General features: G+C 45.2%; 3 protein-coding genes across 3 annotated transcripts; 1 reads left to right on the top strand and 2 right to left on the bottom strand. All coding sequences in view use genetic code 11, as the record gives it.

Annotated features, from left to right (window-relative positions):
• Window positions 1–473: 473 nt before the first annotated feature.
• Window positions 474–2,237, top strand: EGR_09918 (Eukaryotic translation initiation factor 3 subunit F; the record flags this gene model as incomplete). The annotated part of the gene is made up of 4 exons (XM_024499167.1): window positions 474–582; window positions 616–737; window positions 779–1,093; window positions 1,962–2,237. 4 exons carry the CDS (start codon window positions 474–476, stop codon window positions 2,235–2,237), a joined length of 822 nt encoding a protein of 273 aa, XP_024346421.1.
• A 1,697-nt stretch (window positions 2,238–3,934) lies between these two features.
• On the bottom strand, window positions 3,935–13,606 carry EGR_09919 (Nucleolar RNA helicase; the record flags this gene model as incomplete). Its single annotated transcript, XM_024499168.1, has 13 exons — window positions 3,935–4,096; window positions 6,237–6,767; window positions 6,837–7,079; window positions 8,146–8,255; window positions 8,329–9,146; window positions 9,672–9,699; window positions 11,076–11,376; window positions 11,651–12,131; window positions 12,225–12,523; window positions 12,595–12,804; window positions 12,843–13,168; window positions 13,207–13,422; window positions 13,462–13,606. 13 exons carry the CDS (start codon window positions 13,604–13,606, stop codon window positions 3,935–3,937), a joined length of 3,870 nt encoding a protein of 1,289 aa, XP_024346422.1.
• Window positions 13,607–19,265: 5,659 nt separating this feature from the next.
• On the bottom strand, window positions 19,266–22,711 carry EGR_09920 (Adenine phosphoribosyltransferase; the record flags this gene model as incomplete). Its single annotated transcript, XM_024499169.1, has 5 exons — window positions 19,266–19,493; window positions 22,284–22,436; window positions 22,471–22,567; window positions 22,597–22,660; window positions 22,702–22,711. 5 exons carry the CDS (start codon window positions 22,709–22,711, stop codon window positions 19,266–19,268), a joined length of 552 nt encoding a protein of 183 aa, XP_024346423.1.
• Window positions 22,712–22,972: the final 261 nt, after the last annotated feature.

Consider the following 22,972-nt stretch of genomic DNA (forward strand, 5'->3'; position numbering starts at 1 on the left):
TTAATAAAGATGTCCAAAGTAAACCAGCCGGGCTTGTCTAGGAACGCTAGGAATCGGGAAGCGGAGACCGAGGATCCTCGCTCCACACAATGCTTCTAAGGGTGTCTTTATAGGGAAATCCATTGAATCATTAATGGTAACTATTCAATGCCCGTAAAATAGAATAATGCCTGTTATTTTACAATCCGACCATTACATTAATTAAATTCATTTTAAACACTTTCTAAGAGCAGCTTCTTACCTCCATCCAATAGAATTAAACGGATGAATAGAATGACTAGCAGTATGTGGTAATAATCGGCTTTTTGGTAAGCATAAAATTATTTGAGCTCCAATAAACGATTAATTTTTAAATTTTTGAGTTTTATAGCCCTCTTTACCCTAAATGACACAAATTACTTCATATTTTGGGTGAACTAATTTAGCCAATAGGAGCCAAAAGAAACCCTGCTTTTTGTCTCCCTACGTTAAGTATGGAGGATGTTGCAAAGGTGCACGTTCATCCTGTTGTTCTTTTATCAATAATTGATTCCTACGAACGACGCAATGAAGATGCTCAAAATGTGGTTGGGACACTACTCGGTACGTAATATCGACCTTATCATTTTTCTTGAGGTACTTTTGAAAAGGGCATAATTGAGGTCACTCACTCCTTCTCTGTACCGCATAAAGAGTCCAAGACAGATGTTTCTATGGATCTTGAGTTCGGTAGAGCTATGCTTAACCTGGAACGAAAGGTTCGTGGTTGTGTGCAGATCCTATATAGACTCTTATGCAGGTTAACCGCAATCTGCGTCCGGTTGGGTGGTATGCTACTGGATCTGAGGTTACAGAGTCATCACTTCTGATTCACCAAGATTACTACATGAAACATGTTAAGAATCCCATTTTCCTCCTCGTCAATCCAAATCTTGAAATCGGCAAGAAAATGAGCATTCAAGCGTTCCAAAGCCGTTCTATCGGTATTCCCGATGGTACCGTGGGAACGATGTTTCTGTCTTTGGAAGTCAATCTAGAGTTCTTCGATACTGAGCGCTGCGCTGTCGACATGATGGTAGCAGATTCTCTAAATAAGGAGAATCAACTATCTGAGGTCAGTTCACTTTGTCCTTATCGGCTCTTTTGATGGTGGCCCACTTTTTTTATTCTTCTGACCTTGGTGCCTATTTGAATCAGTCCCTATATTTTAGTCCCATGCTTAAACCTGAGGTCCCTTTTTCGTCTGTTTTGGCTAAATATTTGTATGTTGTAGCCTTTAACTGCATCCTAGTGACTAACATTGCCGTCTACTACCTTCAAAATGTCATTGTGACCTTAATGTATTTATTTAATCTTCCCTCTATGAGTAGAATCAAATTGTCTCAACAGCTTTTGCACAGTACATTGCTTTGGTACCGTGTTTTCTCTATTTGCTGGAAGGAAAGTTTTCTCAAATCTGAAATCAGCATAAACTCTATTTGCTAGGCAGGTAGGCTAGAATCGCATTCACCAGCTTCTACCGATATAAGATGAGGTTTGAAAGTGGGCAGAAAATGGCATGTCACGACAAATAGTACCGTGGTGACAGACTGACCCGTATTTTTTATTGTCTTGTAACACACATAGTTGCTGTATGCATTTTGCAAGCTCCTACAAGTTATGGGCTAATTCCAAAGGCTTGCATCACAATCCGCGCGAGCCTATTCTAGTCATCTGATAAATCAGTAAAAGTAGAAATAAATCTTAAGTGATCACAAGTCATTCAGACAATAGGTGTGTCCTGAACAATGTAGTGTTTTCTATTTCACTTCGCATGGAAACCTTTTGATGTGGTTTTGATGTCGGCTTCATTTGGAAAGAGGTCGTCTCATGACGTCTTGATCAGCCTAATATCAATAAAATATGGCATGTTGGGTCATAGGAGACGCTCAAGAGGTCGTGGCACTTCCCTCATTTAAGTCTTGCTTTTCCTGCATGTCTAGGCCACCGACGACTTATCCTACCTCTACAAACTAACCGGTCGTCTGCTCTCAATGTTGGAGCGCATAAACAAAAAGGTGGAGGCTTTTGCCAACGGTGAGCAACCAGCAGACAGTGAGTTGGGCATGGCTATCGCACGACTCATCTTCTCCACACCCAAACTGGAATCGGACAATGTGGAGGACCTCATCAGTTCGTCTTTCAAGGACCTTCTTATGGTTACCTACCTGACCAACCTGATCCGGTCTCACACCAAACTGCTTAGCCTGGCGCACTGATGCAAGCACAATGCGGGACAATAATAAATTATCTACTGTTGTATTCATGTGTCTGTAAAGTTGAAGTTCGGCTCTCACTCCAGTAGTTGTCTGGGAAATCGGACTTTGGAAGGCTAGGTGCGCATCTTTTTGTGTCTCCCTAAACGAGGCGTCCAATTGGCTGTGTGCACTCGCGTTTTGTTTTTTATCAACTTGTAAGCTGCTACTATGTCTTAGTGTTGAGATTCTTTAACGGTGTTTGTTAATCGCATTCTCTGTTAATCAAGTCACTGGTTTAATCTGTGTTGCAAGAACTGTGACCGGGCTCCATCGTTTCCGTCTTCAGGATTATACTCAACTTTCTGTGGTCTTTAATCTTCTTCTTCATTGTCGCAACGGTTAAGCGCCTTAGTAGAGCTGATATTTTGCCCCATTATCGCAGCAGATGTCGATTCGTGATGTTTTACTCATAAGATATCAGTAGTTTCACTTGACTCCTTGCCGTTAGTTCGATGGTATTTGGGGCTTTTTCTGAATGCCATTCGATATTTTATTTGAGATCCTGACACATACAAATACACCACGAATTCAGATTGCTCAAAGCTCATATAACCTTTAGTCGACTGCGGGTCCATTCACTACGAAGTAATTGCTACTAGTCCATGCATTCATACTGCGCCTGCCGCCGAGGTCGGACCACCACGGCGGTGACGTAGTGTCCCACCGGTGTCGCCTGGTCTACTATTTCTTCCGTTCGTTCCCAAGGAGACAGTTTTCTTACTTGACAATGATCTCCAGGAGTTGACTCAGACGGGGCATTGGCGGCAGCATCAACTCTAGGCTATTGCCCTGGGGTAGTATTTTGCGATTTCACGAAAAACAGTTTCCGATGAGACCGAAATTCCCGTCATTTTTTTTATCCACTGGGAGTAACCCCACCTTCTGGTAGTCACCTTGTTTGGTCTTTTTTTGGACCCGTGCACTGCTGTGACGCTTGTCGACCCGCCTTGACCTGGAGGTACTTCGGATAGCTTCTGCACATCAATCACCGTCTACAAGATATTCCACAGGTCGATCTCCAATTGTCGATTATAACGAGTTCAAACCCTCGAGAAGCTCTTGGGAACTGTGGATGCGCTCCGCCTGACTCGAGTACTGCCATCGCCGGTACCCCCGATCGTCAGCATTAAGACCGCCTTTGCATCCCCATGCCTAACACCACGCAGACGGCGACGCTGACGCTTTTGGTGGCTTGGATAATATACCAAACTGCCAAGGAACAGACATTCAAGCTCCGAGACTCACAAAGGAGTCGAATCACTGGTAGCATTTATTTCAAACCAATGAGTCATGAGCATAATCTGAGGGCTCACAACTTATTTCCCATCCCAATGACACACAACTCATACATACAAGAAAAAGCGAACTATAAACAATAGGAAACCTAAGGAACACTCCATCTAATAAACAATGGTTTGCAAAAAAAGGGGACATAAAGAGAGACAAGCAGTAAATGCAGGGTTGGAAGTGGGAGAGGGGGAGGAGGGTTGTCAAAAGAGGTAGTTAATGATCGCTGGGAGTCGAACGACCGCTACAAAAAATTGGTGTTAGGAGAGACTGAGACAGGTAACCGGTCATATAAAAAGGAAGTCGAACAGGAGGGATGAGGACGGTTGCCGAGGGGAATGGTTGCTCGCGCGCGCGCAGGGACATTGTGGTCAAAGAAAGTCGTCCATGCAGTGTTGCACGTAGTTTGCGGCGGCAACTCGAAATTCGGACGTCTTCCAAATTTCAGCTAGTTTGTGACACTCCGCGTTGATCATGAAATCCACGCGCTCACGGTCACATAGGCGCGAGAGGCACTTAGTTGTCTCCAGTGCCTGTGCACAAAATTCAGACACAAAAGGCAATTTGCTGCCAAATAATGAATCATTTCAGGGAATATCTTTCCGACTTGCCACTCTATAAACGCACCTTGTCACATCCCTACTTAGCCAGTTGGCTATCAGGCAAGAAATGTCGGTTTTTCCTCTTAGACAACTACAATGCTTCAGGGGACGAAATCATCATTGGACACAAAGATCAATCTACAGACTTCAAAGGAATCGTCTTTTCCTCCTATTGTATACCCACTGGTCCCATATAGATCGACAAATGCATCATATCTCGCTACGCCTCCAAAGCGGAGGAGAGAAAATGACACTTCTGGAGGCCTGAACGCCCCCTCCCACCGATTTTGTAACCTGTCATCCAAATCTTCCACGTATTCTCAACAAAGCCACTGGTAGAGCTGCGCACGCCTACGCGTCTCTGGAGGCGATGCGTTTGATCGCAGTAGTCAGCGGACCCACGATAAAATGCTAACAAGCGTGATGTCTTTTGATGGAGGACATCTGTTTTGAATAGTGAGGTCCACAAGGATGTAGGCGTCAAGACAGCTTCCCTTAACAATTTCAGGTCTAAATTATGTCCAGCAATGAAATGAGGCCAGAGTTGAACACCTTGAAAGAGGGATTTATGACCAGGATCCGAAGTCTCGGCACTTCCCCGACGTTGCGGAGCGACGTCAGTGAGTATAAACAAGACGTTCACCCTTTTCAGATGCCTAAATGCAAGGGGCTCTGCCCATGACGTCTTCACGTTCATAGGAGGACCATACCGTTTCTAAATTTGGCGGTATGAAATAGGCTACAAACGCGGCGGTATTACAGACAAGTTCGTGCTATTGATACCCACAACAGCCGGTGCGCGCATCGTGTGCTGGCCAGTACAGATACTGTTCATCCAATATGGCAGGTAGGCAGACAGGCAACAGACACTGAGTGCGTGTAGTGATGAACCATGCTCCCTGTAAGCAATCAAGGCGAAAAATCCACGACCGTTGATGTCGCCTCGTGTCCACTGAAGAAGTGAGGCACGGTACGTCCTTCCTCTACACTAATCAGACCAGTAAAATCCCAGTTCTGATGGTTTTGCTCTCAACCCTGGACATATTAGTCTTTAACCTCCATGAACAATCGACCCGCGAGTGGAAACCCTGATTAATCCTGACTCATCCTTAACCCGTCTTGGGACGAGATTACACAAGAGAGGGCTCTTCCGATGGGAACGGTAGCAAAAAGTCACTCACGGATATAACGCTTGCTGGTTCAGTTCGAACACTGTGATTTCCACTGTCTTCAATAAAGGTGGGCCATTTGAGGGAACCAACGTCCTCGAACTACGCTCCCAGTGCTTTTCTATCCCGCCAAATATTGACAGTCCAATGTCTGGTTACATCGGATCTGGCCGATGATGACAACAAACGGCCGCTTGCGCGCACACACAATAGCAAAAGGGCTCTGGCGCACCATCGTAAAGACAATCGGAACCAACGTCAACCAACCATCACCAACTTAGATGTGGCATGACCCTGCCATTGTCGTCGGCACAGCGGGAGGAGGGGGAGGATTGTGTTTCGCTAAAACCGAGAGAGTGAGTCACCGACGGCGGCGTAGATACACATACACAGGCACACACCCACATGCATATGCGTAGAGAACCGCCACGCTGGTGTTTTCGAAACGTCGCGCGTGCCAGCCTCTCGCTGCCACCGAAAACTCAGCGCATGACAATCAATCTTGCCTGCCGCAATTTTACAGCCACGTTTCTCTCATGTGTGAACCACCACCATGAAATGGATTAATGTATTGTGGTGCTACTACTAACTAGCGCGCCAGTTCAAATGGAGCGTCACCTAACAAAAAGCGTTCAGCCACGGGGACTCCCCTCTCAGCTAGCCAGCCCAGTTTTTTTAAATCTTATACACTCGCGAGTCGAATCGGTCCCCCGAAAGTGTACCTGGGGGCCGTGAAGATCCTTGTGTACGATTCTAGAGTTACAAACAGTCATCCTCATAGTTTCATTGGGGCGATGGATGGCGTTTAAAATATGGGCCTACTACAGGGTGGACAAAGAACCTCGGGGATCACTCCCAGCCTGACGATTAATATGTGGAAAAACTCTAGGATTTAAACTTACTGCAGCTGATTGGCAGGCGATTCGAGCACACCGGAGGGTCACCTCTTGAGAGAAGCTTTTGGGGTAGACGATGTCGGAGACAAGACCACGTTGCAGCGCCTCTCGTGCCGACAACCGACGTCCAGCAAGGAGCAAATCATTGGCCAGTGGGCTGCCCACCTTCTGGGCCAATGTGTACGTGGCGCCCGCCTCAGGTACCTGTCCAAGGGTCGTGTAAGCAGTGTGAAAACTAGCGAGATCGCTGGCGTAGACGAGATCAAAGAGTGGTAGAACAGCGGTGGCCAGGCCCTCCGCCGGTCCATTCACTCCTGCCACGAGAAGCTTGGGGAAGGCAGAGAGCTTGAGCAGAAAGGTGCGCAGGACGGCAACCAAAGAGTCAACGAAAGTGACAACAGTGGAATTGGAGCTAGTGGAGAGGGTGGGTAAATCAATACCAGAGGAGAAGACTCGTCCAACGCCGGAAATTAAAACTGCACGGATTTGGTTATCCGTCTCCGCCAGTTGCAGCGCCTCTGTCAACTCACTCAAAACCTGGAGATAAAATCGGATTACATGAGCAGTCGCAGGAAGCTAAAGAAGTCCTTTAGTGGTGAGATAGACCTGAAGAGTGAAGGCATTGCGAAGCGTTGAACCGGGCGACCGAACCCAGAGTTCGGTGAATCCCTCGCAAGGACGACGGCGAAGGAGAATGGACATTGCAGGATCGGAGACAATAGACTGGACGGGAAGGTGACCAGGTGCTGAAGTTGGTTGGAAATCGCGAGTAGCAGAACTAGCGTCATCCGACTTAATTCCATTACGTCCATTCTGCTGGGGAGCCGAAGAACCGCTTGGATCAGCAGTCTGGAATACGACAGATGGAATGGAAACTATACTGCAACATCCATCAGACTGAATGCACGCTCCCGTAATGAGGACGCTTAGGCTCTTGGTGTTGAACAATCTCAAACCAAACCTTCGTGTTCTTATTTGCAGCATCTATAAATTTTTCTTTGTCCTGCGTCCGAAAAGGACTTATCCTAGAAGTTAGTCCTGCAGATTTATTGCGACAAAATACATCCGAAAGCATTTACAGACAGTTGCAAACTACATAAGTCAAGACAGGAGGAAGCGAGTCTAGTGATGGGATTCAGACCATGTCATCCCATTTTTGAAGAGAGGTCAAAGGACATTTTCAAAAGAAGCCGACAGTTCGATTGTTACAAGACGACGGCTAGGATTCAGCATCTATCTACGCCACACGAAGCAGAGACATGCGACTTGATATCTGTACATTAGTAGAAGTTCTTCAAAAACACCTCCCTTATACTCCTTTGTGTTAATTTAGTTGTTACTTTAGGAGCAGCGATGGATAATGGTTTATAGCTCACGGATCACGTAACGCAATGTGAAAAGAACCCTATACTGAAGATGAGCTTACAACTAAACCAAAAAATCATTCTTGAGGTAGAGAAATGGCAAAATGTCAACTGGAGACTAGGATGGTATCGCAGTAAGGTCAGAACCGATACGTCATTTCAAAGATGAGAATTCGTCCGAAATGTCAATGCATGGCAATGAAGTTATAACAACGATAACGTGAAGGTGCATTCGAGAAAAATCATAGCAACGAGCTGGGGAAATAAACTCGGATAGTTGCAAAGACGAGGTACCAAACGCAGTCAAATACTGCGATAGACTATGCTGTTTCAGGGCCATAAAAATTTGATTAATGGATAGTAGAAAAAAACGGAGAAGCTTCCAATTTAGCAGTTACGGAACAACCCAAACATTTTACTGGTAAAACTACAGGAGCTAAACTATTAACAAGGAATGAGGTTAGAAATGCGCTGAAAATACCCCAGTAAGGACCAGTTCTACGGCCGCAATCCAGAACACCACTATCATATCGTACATCTATTATGCATACCAATGCCATATGAGGTAAAGATCTGAGAGCTTTTTCCACAGTCTCCAAGCTCACTGGAGTCGGAGGTGGCAGAACATAGACTGAGACACCGGGTTCGGACTGTGCCACATCTACAAAAACGTTTAAAATTGTCATATTTGGTCACTGTGCAGAAACTGGCATCAGGTAAAAGCTAAAACTCACCTCCTCCGAGCATATCTTCTGGGAGGAGAGTCTGAATCTTATCCACCACGGAACAGTCACCACTGGGTGTCAAATTTGACGGTCGGATAACGCAACTACTAGGCGAGATGAGTCGAAGGAAAGACTTGAATGCGGTCATCTCCACCCCGCTAAAAGTTTCGCCCATGGGAGTCGGAGTACGACTGACCGGGGCCTTTGCCGTCCCATTTGATTTTGAGGGGTTAACCGTATACTTCGCTCGAATTCTATTCGAATGTTGGGCGACTGTGTCGCCCCGGGCAACGACGGACATATGGTAGCGGTAGGAGACGCCACTAGGATACTTCACTCGGAAGATTCTATTTTCTTCCACCAAAGACTGAAGTGAGGCCTTAGTCTCGGTGGAGGACATCTGGTACAGTCGTTCAGAGTAAAGAATTACGATTTTCTCATCCGGACGTCGGCGTCGATCTCGAAGAAAGTTGATAACCGCGATTACCTTCTCCGTATTAGATGCATCTGGAGGCAGGGTTTGCGGCATCACCGGGGCATGTTTTGACGCAGCGGAGTGGATGACGGAAGCAGCGGGGGAATGAAATTCTTCAGTGTCTTGGGCCTTGACTGTAACTGTGACACTCTTTCGAGGGCTAGGCGCTGAAGAGTCCATGGGATTGCGTGATCGTTTTCTCGGTGGTTCCATAGACGAGGATTCCTTGGAGGGGGACTCGGTCGTAGTGAATCGGGCGACGTCAGAAGCAGTACGCCGAGAAAAGCGAGCAGGTGCGCTAGAAGACGTCCTTTCTGACACTAAGTTGTCACTAGATGTTGACGGCATTTCTCTGAGGAGAAAATAAATATCAATCCCATAAAAAGCATGGCTACCTAATCAAAGCAATACCAAGTGTATGAACCCATCCGGTGAGTATGCAACCATCAGAACCAGTGAAAATACAGGCCAAATCCCCGTCGGACCCATGGTGTTGCAATCAAAACCATAAAGGCAATCGAAATTACACCGTCCGCATATAGTTTTAACGAGTGCCTTACTCGTAGGATTTCGTCCGCCGTAAGCGGAAAGCCAGCGCTCGTTTTGAGCGAACGGAATCCCCACCCTTAATTAGAGGACTTTCACAAATTCGCTTCCTTATATAAACCAGGTACCACGTGAGCAGATGCAGCTAAAGAGTGGGCACATGTAATGTATTACTGCGGGATCCTAGAAACGGAGCATTAATTACATCGGCAGCGGAAAGCGGCGGACAGAGACCTCCCCAAAGTATATAGACATTCGCTGATATTTAAACTAATAAATGTTAAAAACGGCCGACTAGTTTAATCGTACAACGTAAATTCGGGCGGCGCACCTGCCGGACGCAGAAAACCGACCGAGAACTATCGCGGTTAATGTTGTTTAAATTGCCGCTCCGCGCACTAATTTTCGCGATCATGCAATAAATATTTATCTGGCATAAAAACCCATAAAACTAGTCAAAAGTCCCCCTTCCACAATTTTATTTTAAAGGTATTGTGAGGATTTTGTTTTGCGAGGTCTATGAAATTTCCACTCAGACCCGTTTTTCTAGAAACCTAATTAGCGCTTTTTAGTGTAGCACGTATCATTATTAACAAGCGTAATCGATAACGTTAGAGATTACACGCAGAGTTGGGCTCTGATACATTTAATTTGTTGTTAACCTACGCATTTTCAATGAAACCGAAATAATTTTGCAAACCCTCTTCAAGTTTATTCTTTCATGACTAAGTCTGATTGCAAGTATTTGATAAACACTGCAATGTCCGTAAATCAAAGAACCAAACTGTTCTAGCACGTGTATCGTTATCATAGCCTGCACCAACACACTAATTCCCTGGATTGCATCCTGGTTTAAAAAACATGCAAACTCGAGTATCCTACGGTCCAGTTATGCATTAGAGATTTCTCGATCAGCCTGAATTAAAGATGTGCCTACATTTTGCGCCCTATTCAACTTTTAGTAACGCATCGCTTTTAGCTAGTCGACGAGGCCCACGCCTAAAATGACTTCGCCGTTGATTCTGGCATTGAAGCCAAGATCTTAACTCCCCGAGAGGCACGTACGACTCGTGAGAATCTACCTAGGTTTCGCCCTTACTCCTCCCAGAGAACTGATTTAGGGACCCAAAAGTTGGCACGTATCTGACGGAGCCTCAAATATGACTCTAGTAGACTCGACTGGCCTTTCTGAACGTCCCTCCTCCGTGACTCTTAGCCAAACTTGTATTAAAGGAGCACCTTGGGCCATCTCCAAACATGCGGCACACCAAACCACCCCGAGGGCCACTTGACCACCGACACGCGAAAGTATCAGAACCCTGCCGGCACAGCTGCAAGAATCATCACGGTTAGAAAACCACGCAACACAGGTCTGCCGTCGAAGACAAAACCAGTCTAACCTAGAAAACATGACGGTCACCAGACTACCCTAATTTTCTGGGACCTTCACACCAATCGCTACCGAACAATGGTACCAGTTAGCACGTACCAGGGAGGCAATAGATCCGCCGGGGACATGAGCTCTGGAGAGCCTATGAATGACAGAACATCCGTGAACCTAATTATTACCGAAGATTTTTCACAAGAATAACCAGTTAATCAAGATCCTATTTATATGTACACACACAATTATTACATTATGCATATAGTGCTCAGTCCGATTTCTTAATTTTTGCTGGCCTCTGGAAGGTGGACTGAGAGCTCTGTCGACGCTTCATTCCACCTCGTAACGTACCACGTTCACGAGTAAAACCTCTCCCGCCTTTGGCAAAGCCTCCTCCACGACCATTGTTAGTATGAAGTCCTCGGCCACCTCTATGATTTCCACCACCAAAACCACGTCCAGCACCACCGCGACTTCGGAAACCGCCGGAACGAAACCCGTCCCCGTGGCCGTAATTACCGTTTAACTCGTCCATCTCGGGCTCGAGTTCGGGGAGTTCAGTGAGCTTTTCAAGGACGATTCCATTGTTACCATTAACCCAGGTGGATTCGATGGCCTCTACTTTGTCGTCCGGCACGTCGAACACGAAGCCCTAAAAGACAGGAGAAACAGAAACGGTCATCTTTGTCGATACACCCAGCCACTAATAAAAATTAATTTTAACATTTCAAATAAGTAAAGAACCGTGCAAAAGAATATCCATATGTATAAATGCTTAAGATCGATTCTTGTCAGATCATAAGAAATTCGCACCGAGAACTATTAAAAACCAATGCTAACGAAACCAACTTCAAACTGTCATGCCGTTACAATAAAACTAGTTGAATCTGATAGTACAATCTCACCAACCCTACACCAAAACTCACCTTCCGCCCCTTAATGATGGCCAAATTGCGAATGCTTTCAGTGATCTCCGAATCCAACTGTTTAGTGAGAAGAGAGTAGCAAAAACCCTTTCTATGAGCAGTCATATGATGAGGAAGACCCAGGCGAAAAGCAGTCAAATCGGCATGCGCAGATAAAATCGAACGGCTCTCCATTGTCTTCAATTTTCCCGCAATTTTAGCCAGCGCACAGCAGAGTGCCTTCTCATAAGTGGAAACAGGGATGTCTGAATGCCCATTTTGAACTTTTTCGGGTTCTTTACTATCATCTGTTTTGGATTTCTTCGACTTTTTGGGCTTCTTACTGACTCCTGTGTTTGTCTGTGAAACTGTGGACTTCACTAAGCGTCGCGCAGCTGGAAGAAATGTTGACCAGGTTGATTCTGGAATCTCCGAAAAGGTTCTACAAATAAAAAAATCGCCGACAGGTGTTGCCAACCCTCCAAATAATCGAGTAACTAAACTAGTTGCTAACAAACCACCATGATTCCCAACCCGAAGATACGCTGCAATAAAAACCAACCAGATGACGAATCCCGACTAAAATAGGACTTACTGTGACAACTCCGAAGCCCACACATCGACAATGTCACTGGGAGTAGGGGCGGAAATACGCTTAAACACAATCCCAGCACCGCGCTCAATGAAAGCCAAATTCTGACGCTGTTTCATTGTGTAGAAGCAGATGCTTGTACCACAACGCCCAGCGCGGCCGGTCCTTCCAGAACGATGAATGTAGTCCTCGGCGGTAAACGGTGGTGCACATTGGATCACTAATTCGACGTCTGGAATATCCAGCCCACGGGCTGCAACGTTTGTCGTCAGCAAGGTTTTGTACTTGCCTTCGCGAAATTTCTACAACAGAAGAAGCAAACGATAGAAGCCTTGCTCATGTAACCTGATCTTTTTTGCATTTCATTATGCACCTGAAGGATCAATTCTCGTTTCTCCTGTGGGATGTCGCCATGAAAGACGTGACAATCACTAGCCATGGCGGAATGAGCTGCCAACTCATCAGCATCCTTCTTCTTCTCGCAAAAGACAATGCACCTGGAGGAGGAGCCCTTTGAGTAAACCCGAATGGTATCAGCAAGGGCATTAGCCCGTTCGTAGTAGGGACAGAGGATGGCCAAATGCTAATGTTAAGGTATCAGTCAGTTGACAGAACCATTACCTCTACCGTATCCGCCGTCCGTGCTTCCTCCTTACTCACGAGAGTGATCTGTTTGCAGTTTGAAGATACGTATTTTTTGCTGATTTCTGAAACCCACTTTGGCAGCGTAGCTGAAAAGAGTAGTGTTTGTGGCTTCTTTTCAGATTCGTAAACCTGAGAAAGAATTTTCTCGACATCTGCACTGAAACCCATATCAAGCATCCGGTCGACTTCATCAAGAACAACATATTGAATGCCGTCCAGTTGGAGATGGTTATTTGACATTAAGTCGATTATACGTCCAGGTGCACCAACAACAATATCTACACCAGCTTTCAGCGACCGGACTAAATAAAAACAGTGAGTGACAAATTTTGCGACGCACTTTGGGGCTGATAAGCAACACCCCCGTACACGGAGAGGACGACCAATTTCTCTGGCGCTATTGAAGATAAAACAGACGCGGTCTGGACAACTAGTTCTCTCGTAGGCGCAAGAACAATGGCGACCGGATGACGACCATGCGTAAATTGTTGACCATTTTCCTTAATCCGCTCGATTATTGGAATGGAAAAGGCCAAAGTCTTGCCAGAGCCAGTTTCTTGGGGGGAAAATCATGAAGAGCCAGTCAAAAACCTACTTGCCAAAGTCACGACATCATCACCATTCTTTATGTGCTCATAGGTCTCTGCTTGAACCTTGTACAGGCTCGTAATACCAGCAGATTTCAATTTGGCTAAGGTGCCGTCAGATATGTTGAACTCTGACAGGTCCGATGTCTCCATTGTCGGTCACGCCTAAGCTCGAAAATGGCGCGCCGCTGTTATTTAATGTGCCAGCGAAATAAAATAATATTCCTCAAGATCAAACAAATAATCCACTTAAAACAGCTTGTTAGTTTAGGGTTTTATATTGCTGCTCTAATAGTCTTTGCCCTAGGTTTGGTGATTTATGGAGAGTTTCGCCATTCAACGGCTCTTTGGGCTACATAATATACGCAAGGGAAATCGCGGCACCCCTATTAATACTAGTTATCGTTTCACTAAATATTACATTTAAATCGCCTAATGCATAATTTAAGCCTTGTTGTCCTTCAATTTGACCTTAGATTTAGCGTCCGGAGCACGCTTGGATGCCTTTGCAATGCACAGAGAGTGAAATCAATTATTGAAGTTCAAGTGGGCTGGCTGGTCACATGGATGATGCGAACTGAGTGATATTTTGGCGAAACCGAAGATACTGAGTAGTTGGGTATGCGATTAATGTAGGCCAAGCCTCTTCATGTGCGCAATTATCGCTGCCGTCAACTTATTGCGTGTATTAACTAAAGTTTGAATGACATTTAATGTTGTGGTCTATTATTTTAATGAAATTCGCTAGTATTTTGTCAGCTAGGTGGTTGTAGCAAAGATTACTTGATGCTCCCATTTAGGGTTTTCTTTTTTGTTATTGTACATATCTCTATTACAAAGCAGCAAAGCATCTAGTCTTTATGTGGTGCCGCATTTTAATTTAAAGCCTTTAGTCTGAGTTAGTTTATTTACATTTACATTTCTAGATTCATCTAAAGGTCAAGTGTAAACTAAATTAATGCATGTGACTACAAGTGTTAGGTCAGGCCACGCTGAAGGCCATGGTGTATTTGAATTGGCCTAATTCACGCTGAAAATTAACTGCCTAATGCAAAGTTTTTACCTAGCAGGAGGCAATAGGTCCAAATAGTAAAAAATTTGCGCTTCAGGAGGTTAAATATCATCCTTCTAAAGAATTGAGGGAGACCGTGTAGCGTCCCGAGACTTCCCTGTAGACGAAAGAGGTCGTAATACTGAGGTAAAATATATTTATTCAGCATACAGAAGAGTCGGAAGTTACTGGTATGGCCCGGAGGCCAGTCCGCCTGGCGAAGGAACAGTCGTGGATAGCCGAGGTGGCCTGTTACCAAAGTGGAGGATTAACAAGGCAACCAGCGTGTTTCATAGCCCCTCTACTCTTTTAAGTGTTGGCTCCCATGTCAGTCATCACAACGAAATCAGTGATGTAAGAACAACACCCTCGAGCCGACCGCGCTGTTAATCGCATTTTTATGCAACCGAGGAGATACTTGACTGCAAAATCACTGACCCCTCTTGGCGATTCCACTGAATCTGGAGTTCCTTCCTGCATAAAAAGAAGGATTTGGGGAAGGAGAATTGCGTTGACCACCACGCGTGCCCATAGCTAGTCGTAAAAACACTGGCCCCAAAGCCTAGTTGTGCAACAAAGATTGGGGTTTAAAATGGTTCCTCAAGGTGGGATGTTACGTCTACCCCTCTTTGGCTCTTATTTTCTCACTTCAGTGATGCGCAGCCACATCTATCTTGGTTCTATCCGACTGGTGGAGAGGCGGGAGAGGCATCGCTAATTCACAATTAGTACTTTCATGCAGGAGTAGTAGACAGCTCCGTAACGAAACCTTTCCAGATGACTAACGGCTACTGTCGCTTCAGTTGTGGATAGCTTTCCTGCACATCATAGGACTGAGGTAGCTGCTGAAGGCTGATATCATTTCGAACCTTTCTGCTTGGGGTCATCACCGATTCTCCCATCCGCAGTACACGGATTTCTTCGGCCCCGCCAAGGTTTATCGCCCAGCAGAAATCATGATAGATGACCTTTAAGGTCGAGTGCGCTTTCCGCTGCCAGCGATGTAGCTCCTCGAGACTTCTCCAAAGATTAAAGAGAAATCTCGGGCAGGATATACACATTTGACCAAGGAGAGGATCCGGAAGCCAACCCGCCTGGTGAAAGTACAATGGCTTGTCACGAAAACAGCGATCTAAACAATTAACGTATTACGAGAAGCTGGAAGTATAAACCGAGAGACCGCATCTAAATGCACGATTAATTCGATTTCGATGCGTTACATCACTAACTTGCCCTCTGAGTATCACCACCGACGCTTCCCCTTATTATCACACCGTAGTTGACGCTTCAAAAACTTCAAAAATATCAATCATTGGAATTTTCATTAGAGGCGAGAAGACACTTGTTCCAAAAATCCGTACGACGTCCCCTCAACTCCCCGATATTTAGATTTGTGCCCACTTTGTGAATTGACTTAGAGGTGGGCGATTCGCTGGCTTGATACAGCTAAAGACTGGATGGTGCTCTTTGGCTGGTCCATTTCATGTGTCACTTGTCTCTCGTAAGAGTCATTTTATAAAAGGCCTTTACAGAAATAATAATCTTTACCTACGACCTCTTGCTACTATGTTTTGCATTTCGGCTGTCTATCTAGGTCCTGTTCAGACACACTAGAGATGTCGAGAAGGGACCTCCATAATAGACCATCCAGAACCACTCAATTATGCTGTCACTTCAGTCGCCAACTGTCAACTGTGGACCTGACTTTAACAAATCGCAGTGAACATGGAGCATGACTTCAATGGGCTGTCAAAATAGTTGTCCTTTTGGATTGTGGATTTGCCTACCGCTGGCGTCGGTGTGACGTCCTATGTGATTTTGAAACCTCGAAGAAATAATGCAAACGCCATATAATAGACCGAGCCTTAAAAGCTGCAATAAAATAACACTCTGAAATATCGTCAAAGCATATCAATCTGGAGGTGTCATGCAGGCTGAAAGGTGACAGATATGGATGACGGAGTTGTAGGAGTCTGTGATGAATGTTTAGCGAGGATAACCGGTAACCTATCATATAACTAAGCTGGTGCGATTTTTGGTCAATTTCGTTGTGTACTGACCCGACATTTGTGAAATGTAGGTACAGACCTTGTGTTCATAAACTGACCGAAGTTTCGCGGTTTCGTTCAGCCACTCTTAAAATATCCTCCGCTAAAGGTGTGCGTGAGTCCCTGCTAGTTATTACCTCTACCTTCTCCTCCGGAATCGACTCGGTGGCCTACGCTCAGACAGCAGATAGGGGAATTTGCTTTGGGAAGGCCTTCCGTATTTTTCACCAACTGTTTCCGGTCAAGAAATTATCCAAAAAGGTCAGGAGGGCCATAAGTATGACCGAGAGACCTTACCATCACATTGTGGGAAGTAAAGAGCCCACGTAGGCAAATAAAAAGGCAAACAAAAACCAAATCCCCGTAGCGTGTCCACCCCACTTTGGGGGTGTTATGACCGACGGTTTTGGCTCACAGATGTCAGGAATTGCTGAAATCTACGGTAAAGATGGGGTCATTCATTGGTGAATACATTTGTGTCTCAACTCGGCCTTGTATAATCATGGACTTTGGACGTAAGAAAACCTCGGCAAGACTATCGTCAAAACGTACATGAATAGCCTTAGTACGAACAGAAAGTGACAGCAGAAGTGGCAAAGGACAAGTTGAATTGGGGAACAGGGAAGGGGCTTTCAAGCTCCAGTCGGTTAAAATTTGGGACCATACGCTATTGCGGTGATACCATATGCAGAAGTAGGTACCGAGACGTCGATGTACAAGCCGAAATGAACAGCCCAGACACTGTTCATCGAAGTGGGCATCCAGGAGGTTGGGCTGACAAACAAGCAAACACTATTGGGTACGACGGAGTGCAGTGATGAGCCACGCAATTTGTAAAGAGTGGAGGGAGAATTTCAGGTCAGACTTGCTGGTGTCTACTAATTTGAACAGGAGGCCCGTTCCTTCCCGGGCGTCACGGTGATGCGACATTTGATTGGCTTAACCGTTTTAGAGACAGCAGCACATCTTTGTGATAGGTGAGACTGGGAATTCCCCAGAGAATGTAGCTTCAGAAGTCCGCATTTCTACTTAGATTTTGAGGTGAAACTATGTGACAGAAGGCAGTAGGAATGGCGTAGGAATACACGCCCATTTGTCATTTGAAAGGTGAGAGACGAATACCATGGAAAAGTCTGTCTAAGAGGAGAAGATTCCCTTCCATCTAGGCATAAGGAGAATTCCAGACAAACGGAACAAACCATATTCCCACACCCATCCAAGTGTTTCACTAAAGCTTGGAAGGCTTCAGTATGGAACGGTTTATCAGCATGGTCAAACCATCCCAAGACAGTCTGCTTCACCTCGTCATCGTAGCGGAAATCCTGACCCTCATATTACGCCACTAGGGGTCCAGGGGGTCATACTTGCCAGCTTGGGTGTGACAGCGTCGACCAGTCACATTCAAAACAAGGCAGTCGTTCCGCGACTGGTTGATTGTTGCGTCTTCACCTGGAAACGCAACCACCACATCTGAGATAATCACAGACAGACAGGCAAACGTTCGGCCATCGTGGAAAGGGTGAGCATAATCAAATATCTCATCGATGCGATAGAAGCGGGTAGGGCATGCAATTGCCATACTGTATTTATGTTTGAAGGCTTCCGTTAAAATGGGTGGACATTCATGGGCTTGGCTTAAAGGCCTCCTTCCCCCATTTAAAGTCACATGGTTCACCACGGCACGTCGTTGTAGCCAACATTGCCGCTGTTGTCATCGTTGTCTGTCAGCCGAACCCGTCTACTGGATATATCGATGACCTGCGTCCGGACTTGTGCACTCACGGCCTGTACATCGACAACTACGAGTAGCAATGGGACAAACTTGACACCACAGTAGCAACTCTTGTGTCTGGTGTGAAGGTTGGTGATCTTCTTGTGGCAATCTGTCTACTACGCTCTGGCTTTCAGGTCTTCCGCGCGTATTAAATAAAGCCACTGCCAGATTCGTAGACTTTGTATCTGGAGGCTACATCAGTGGTAGTGTGGTGGAATATGTCCAGCCCCACTCACCGACGACCGATTACTGGTGTAGGTAACCCTCAAAGAGAGTGACATTTGACAGCTAGGAGAGGCTTACAATGAAAGAACCGAGATTATTCTCTCATCTCTCCGGAAACTGCACTACCGATGGAAAAGAGATTCGAAAAGACATGGAGTGGAATGTGAGGATCCAATGGATATCCCCGAAGTGGAAAAGGGAGAAGAGGGGGAACGAAAACCGCACGTATCCTTGAGGGTCTCGGGTGCACAGTGCAACTGATTGAATAGCCTCTCTTAAAAGGCAGATGTTAGCTATGAAAAGTAGCGAAACACACTCGCCGTAGATCAAAATCAACCCTCGGCAACGCTAGTCGGGTAGAGCACAAACGGTGCGCCACGTGAGCAGCACAATTCGCGAGTTGACATGCAGTAACGAGAGATGTGGAAGACCACTCACAAAAAGACGCTCAAAAGTGAATTAACATCACATAATTGACTAACGCCGACACTGCCTTTTTTTTTATTTGCTACAATAAAAACCACCTTACGGAGATCTGATTGCACCACCAGAAGGCCAAGAAAGAACCCCCAAAAAGTGATTTCAAAGGCGGCACGTCAGTAGTGATATGCATAGACAAATATGTATAAAATATTGAACAGCTTCTAAAATGTAGAAGATAGGGACTTCATTCATGTCATTCCTTCAGCAAAAAAAGGAAGAGATAATAGGAGCCTAGTCCAGCTTGAGGATGGAGAACCACTTCAAACCCAATTCATCCAATCGCTGACCACCTTCGCAGTTCGCCACCTCCAACAACATGCCCGCGCCGAGGACGTTTAAGGAGGCCTCTTTGCAGAGCTTTGCGGCTGCGCTCATGGTTCCACCGATGGCCAACACATCATCAATCAGAACAACACGAGAACCCGCCTTCAGTGCGGATTTCTGCAGCTCAAAAGCAGCCTTGAGGAAAGATAAAGTGATTAGCAATGGTACGAATTGGGACGCCTCAAGGTGTCGGTTAGCAATACCACGTTATCAGCCCTGATTAACCAGTCGGGGCAGCTTAAGGGTACCAGAGACATCCAGATCGAATTGGGGACGGAGTAGAGGGATGATGCCATGGCAGTACTGTCCCACGCAGTAGTGAATGTCAAGTGTATACCTTTAATGCATGCAGTCTTCGACCTATACGGCCAGTGGGTACGGTAGTGGTATTGCGCATTTCCGTGTGGTGATGAAACAGACGTCTTATAAGCAACGGAGGCGTAAATTTTGAACCCGGGGATGTCAATTCCAATTTACGGAGGACTTCAAGAATAGGTATGTATGGCAATTAGACGCCTCTCCCTCCTCTCGCTGTAGTGGTTAGTTAGTTGAGTAATGTGAACATTTCCAGGATGATAATTAGCCTGCCTGTCGGTCACAATCCTGCCCGCGGTGGTTTACAGCTCACAGTCTGGGCAGACAGCGGGGAGGAACGCCCGATCAGCACAACCTCCTGTAAGGTTTCACAGGAGACAATGATAAAGTGAAGCAGCCTGAGCTAGGATGAGACCAACTGTACTCAGGAATTTTTCCATGATGAAGGTGAATGAGACTAACTAATAGAATTATGCGCCCTTGAACGTATTCTGAAATAACTCGGAGGCTATACTGGTGGGGACAACTACCAAGGTAGTTTCAGCTTCAAGCCAAATGGAATGGCCGTTTACCATGGCGGAAGGGAATCTACTAAAGGTGACACGGAATGACTTTAAATCGTCTATAAAAAAGAACAACTTTGAGGCAAGGACAGGTGAGTGGAAGGGTGAAAATTAAGGGTGAATGAGAGATATTCAGCGAATGTTTTCGCAGAAAGCAATTGATGCAAAACACGAAAAAGAAGTAAGTATTATCCAACAAAGCAAATCCCCACGGTGTAGCTTGGAAAGGGATTTAAAAGGTGAGATCCCTTTCCCCCTACCAGAAATTGCAAGACACCCTGCCGCCATTGTAGGCACGAGACAACAGTGATCAAAGGAGGTACCCCAAGCCAAACTCAGCCTAATAAATGAATAAGTACTTTAAGAGTCCCATTAACTCCGCAATAACCCTCAGATACTCGAAAATAAGTTTGACGCCACAATAGGATCCAATTGGTCACAACGGGCACACCTTACCAAAGTAGCACAGATTTCAACCAGAGCGACTGCTTTAGGAAACTAAGTGCTCTAGTCATAAAATGCATCGGTTGGTCGAAGTAGGAATAACACATCAGACTGTAAACAAAAAGTGGCAGAGATAACTAAACTTAGTTAGCTAGGGGACAATGGGCGTGTAAAACAGAACTGCTCTAGTAACTGGCACACGTGTCTCAAATGAGGCCACTCAAAGTGGCAGCATTGCTACAAGGACTGGAAATCGGGTGGCTTTTCTTAACGTATGCTAATGTTAACAGTGGTATACCACTGCCCATAAAGGTCATAAACCTTGCTAAATGAGGCTAGCTTACATTTCCAGTGAGATTTGAAGGGAAAACCTTGTACGGGACAAATGAAAACCATTGACACGTTCGCTACGAAGGTCGGAGTGAAAAAAAGTTGTTATCTTCGGGTCAAGAGCATCCAACGCCTAGCTAATCCATTTGCGCCACGACCAGGTATAATCACGGTACACATGGGACACATATGCGTCGGCAGAAGCAGGCAATACAAAATCCATGGATAGCATAACAATTAGATCACCCTTGGACTTTCGTAACGAAAAAAAGGCATTCCATTCCCCTTCCAAGTGGAAACCCACTACACACTAGCATAAAGCACTGCCGAACTACAAAGTGATTAGGAATTTGAGGGAGGGGAAAAAGCAGCTTAAAACAGCGCAAATGGCGTAGGATAGATCTATTACCACCTTTTCCAAAGGGGTCTACAATCACGTAAAATTAAAGGTGAATTTAGATTGGTCGGAGCAGCAGCACGCTCCCATTTTGATTGGCTGCCTCTTTTACGTGCCAGGTAGTCACGTTGTTAATCGCCAGATATAGCTACTTGCCTTTCTGGTTTAAAAAAGAGGACATAAAGTTAAACAAGGGTGGGAATAAAATTCCCGTAAATAGTCCATAGCTGACGTAAGTCGGCTATGAGAAAAGGTTGGAAATCGGCACAAGGAAAGAGGAGCCGAAAATAAGCGTACCATACGGCAGATCAAATCGCAGACTTATCGTTAAGGAAATGGGGCCAAAAAATGACAGCCTACTAATGGAAAGATCCAGAGCAAGAAAGTGCTTAACTATCCCTAAATTTAAAATAACACCGTTTTAGGGATGGAATGCGGCTTTAACCCATTAACGGGACGGCATTCACGGGCCACGACTTAACATGGGAAAAGAGAGGGTGGAGTAGAAGCCTCATCATTATTTTGTTCTAAAAATAGCGTTGGGAAAGAATGGAGGGTTAGGGCAATTAAAAGGATTTACTCAAGATTTATTTGCCAACATCGTAAAGGATAAATTACAGAAGCTTTCTTCGAAAAGCACCAGGGAAGTCATATTGTAAGAAAGTGGCCAAAAATAAGGAAAGCACACTTTTAATAAAAACTGCAACAGGCCCACAGCAACTAGTGCAATAGAAATTAGGCTGTAGAAGTTGATAAAGTGGAAAAGCTGGGAATTAAACGAAGAGTCATAAAAGGAGATTGCTAACGTACTGGATCCGACAAGACCGAGATAGAAAAGAAAACAAAATAAAAAGTTGAGACAAGTCAGTGACTTACAGAACCATATTCTAGGTTGTAAGTGCCTTTTACACACTCGCCAGGAAGCTTGCCGGCTTTTCGAATGGGAACAAAGGGCACTTTAAGGAAGGTTGAAAGGAGAATTCCAAATATGAAGCCACGGGATTCTAGGCCTATAATGGCATCAATGGTCTAAGGACACTTCAAAAGCCAGTGAAATACTTACTTCACCATTTGGCGTGAAACGCTTCTTAATCTCCTCTGCCATCAAAGTGACGCAGTCGCTGATAACGGTCTGATCTCTAAAAATGGGGAAAATGTCTCTGGAAAATAAGAGGTGAATGGGACGTACAAGAAGTTAATGCCCTTTTTGGGAAAGTCTGGGTACGATTTTATTAACTGCCGTATTCTTTCCACTCTTTGGTCCTTAAAAATAAATGACTGGAGTGGAAAATACCTACAGTCATGATTACACAGCAGAGTAACACAGAAGAGCCTTCAACTATAAACGCGAATAACGCACACTTTGATTGGTTTCAATAGCTAAAGGGAGCCAATGGCAGTAGGGCAGAGTCTTATGTCCTTAAAAATATGCAATGGTTAAACACGACTGGTTTCAAAACGGTGAACTGGATTATCTTTTTTTCAGAATACACCATTTTAAAGCAAAAATTGTTAGAAACAATGGTAGACAAGCGAAATGCAAAAGGATACCATCAGAAAAATGT

This window comes from Echinococcus granulosus, assembly GCF_000524195.1.
Source record: "Echinococcus granulosus chromosome Unknown EG_S00175, whole genome shotgun sequence".
Lineage (NCBI taxonomy): Eukaryota > Metazoa > Platyhelminthes > Cestoda > Cyclophyllidea > Taeniidae > Echinococcus > Echinococcus granulosus.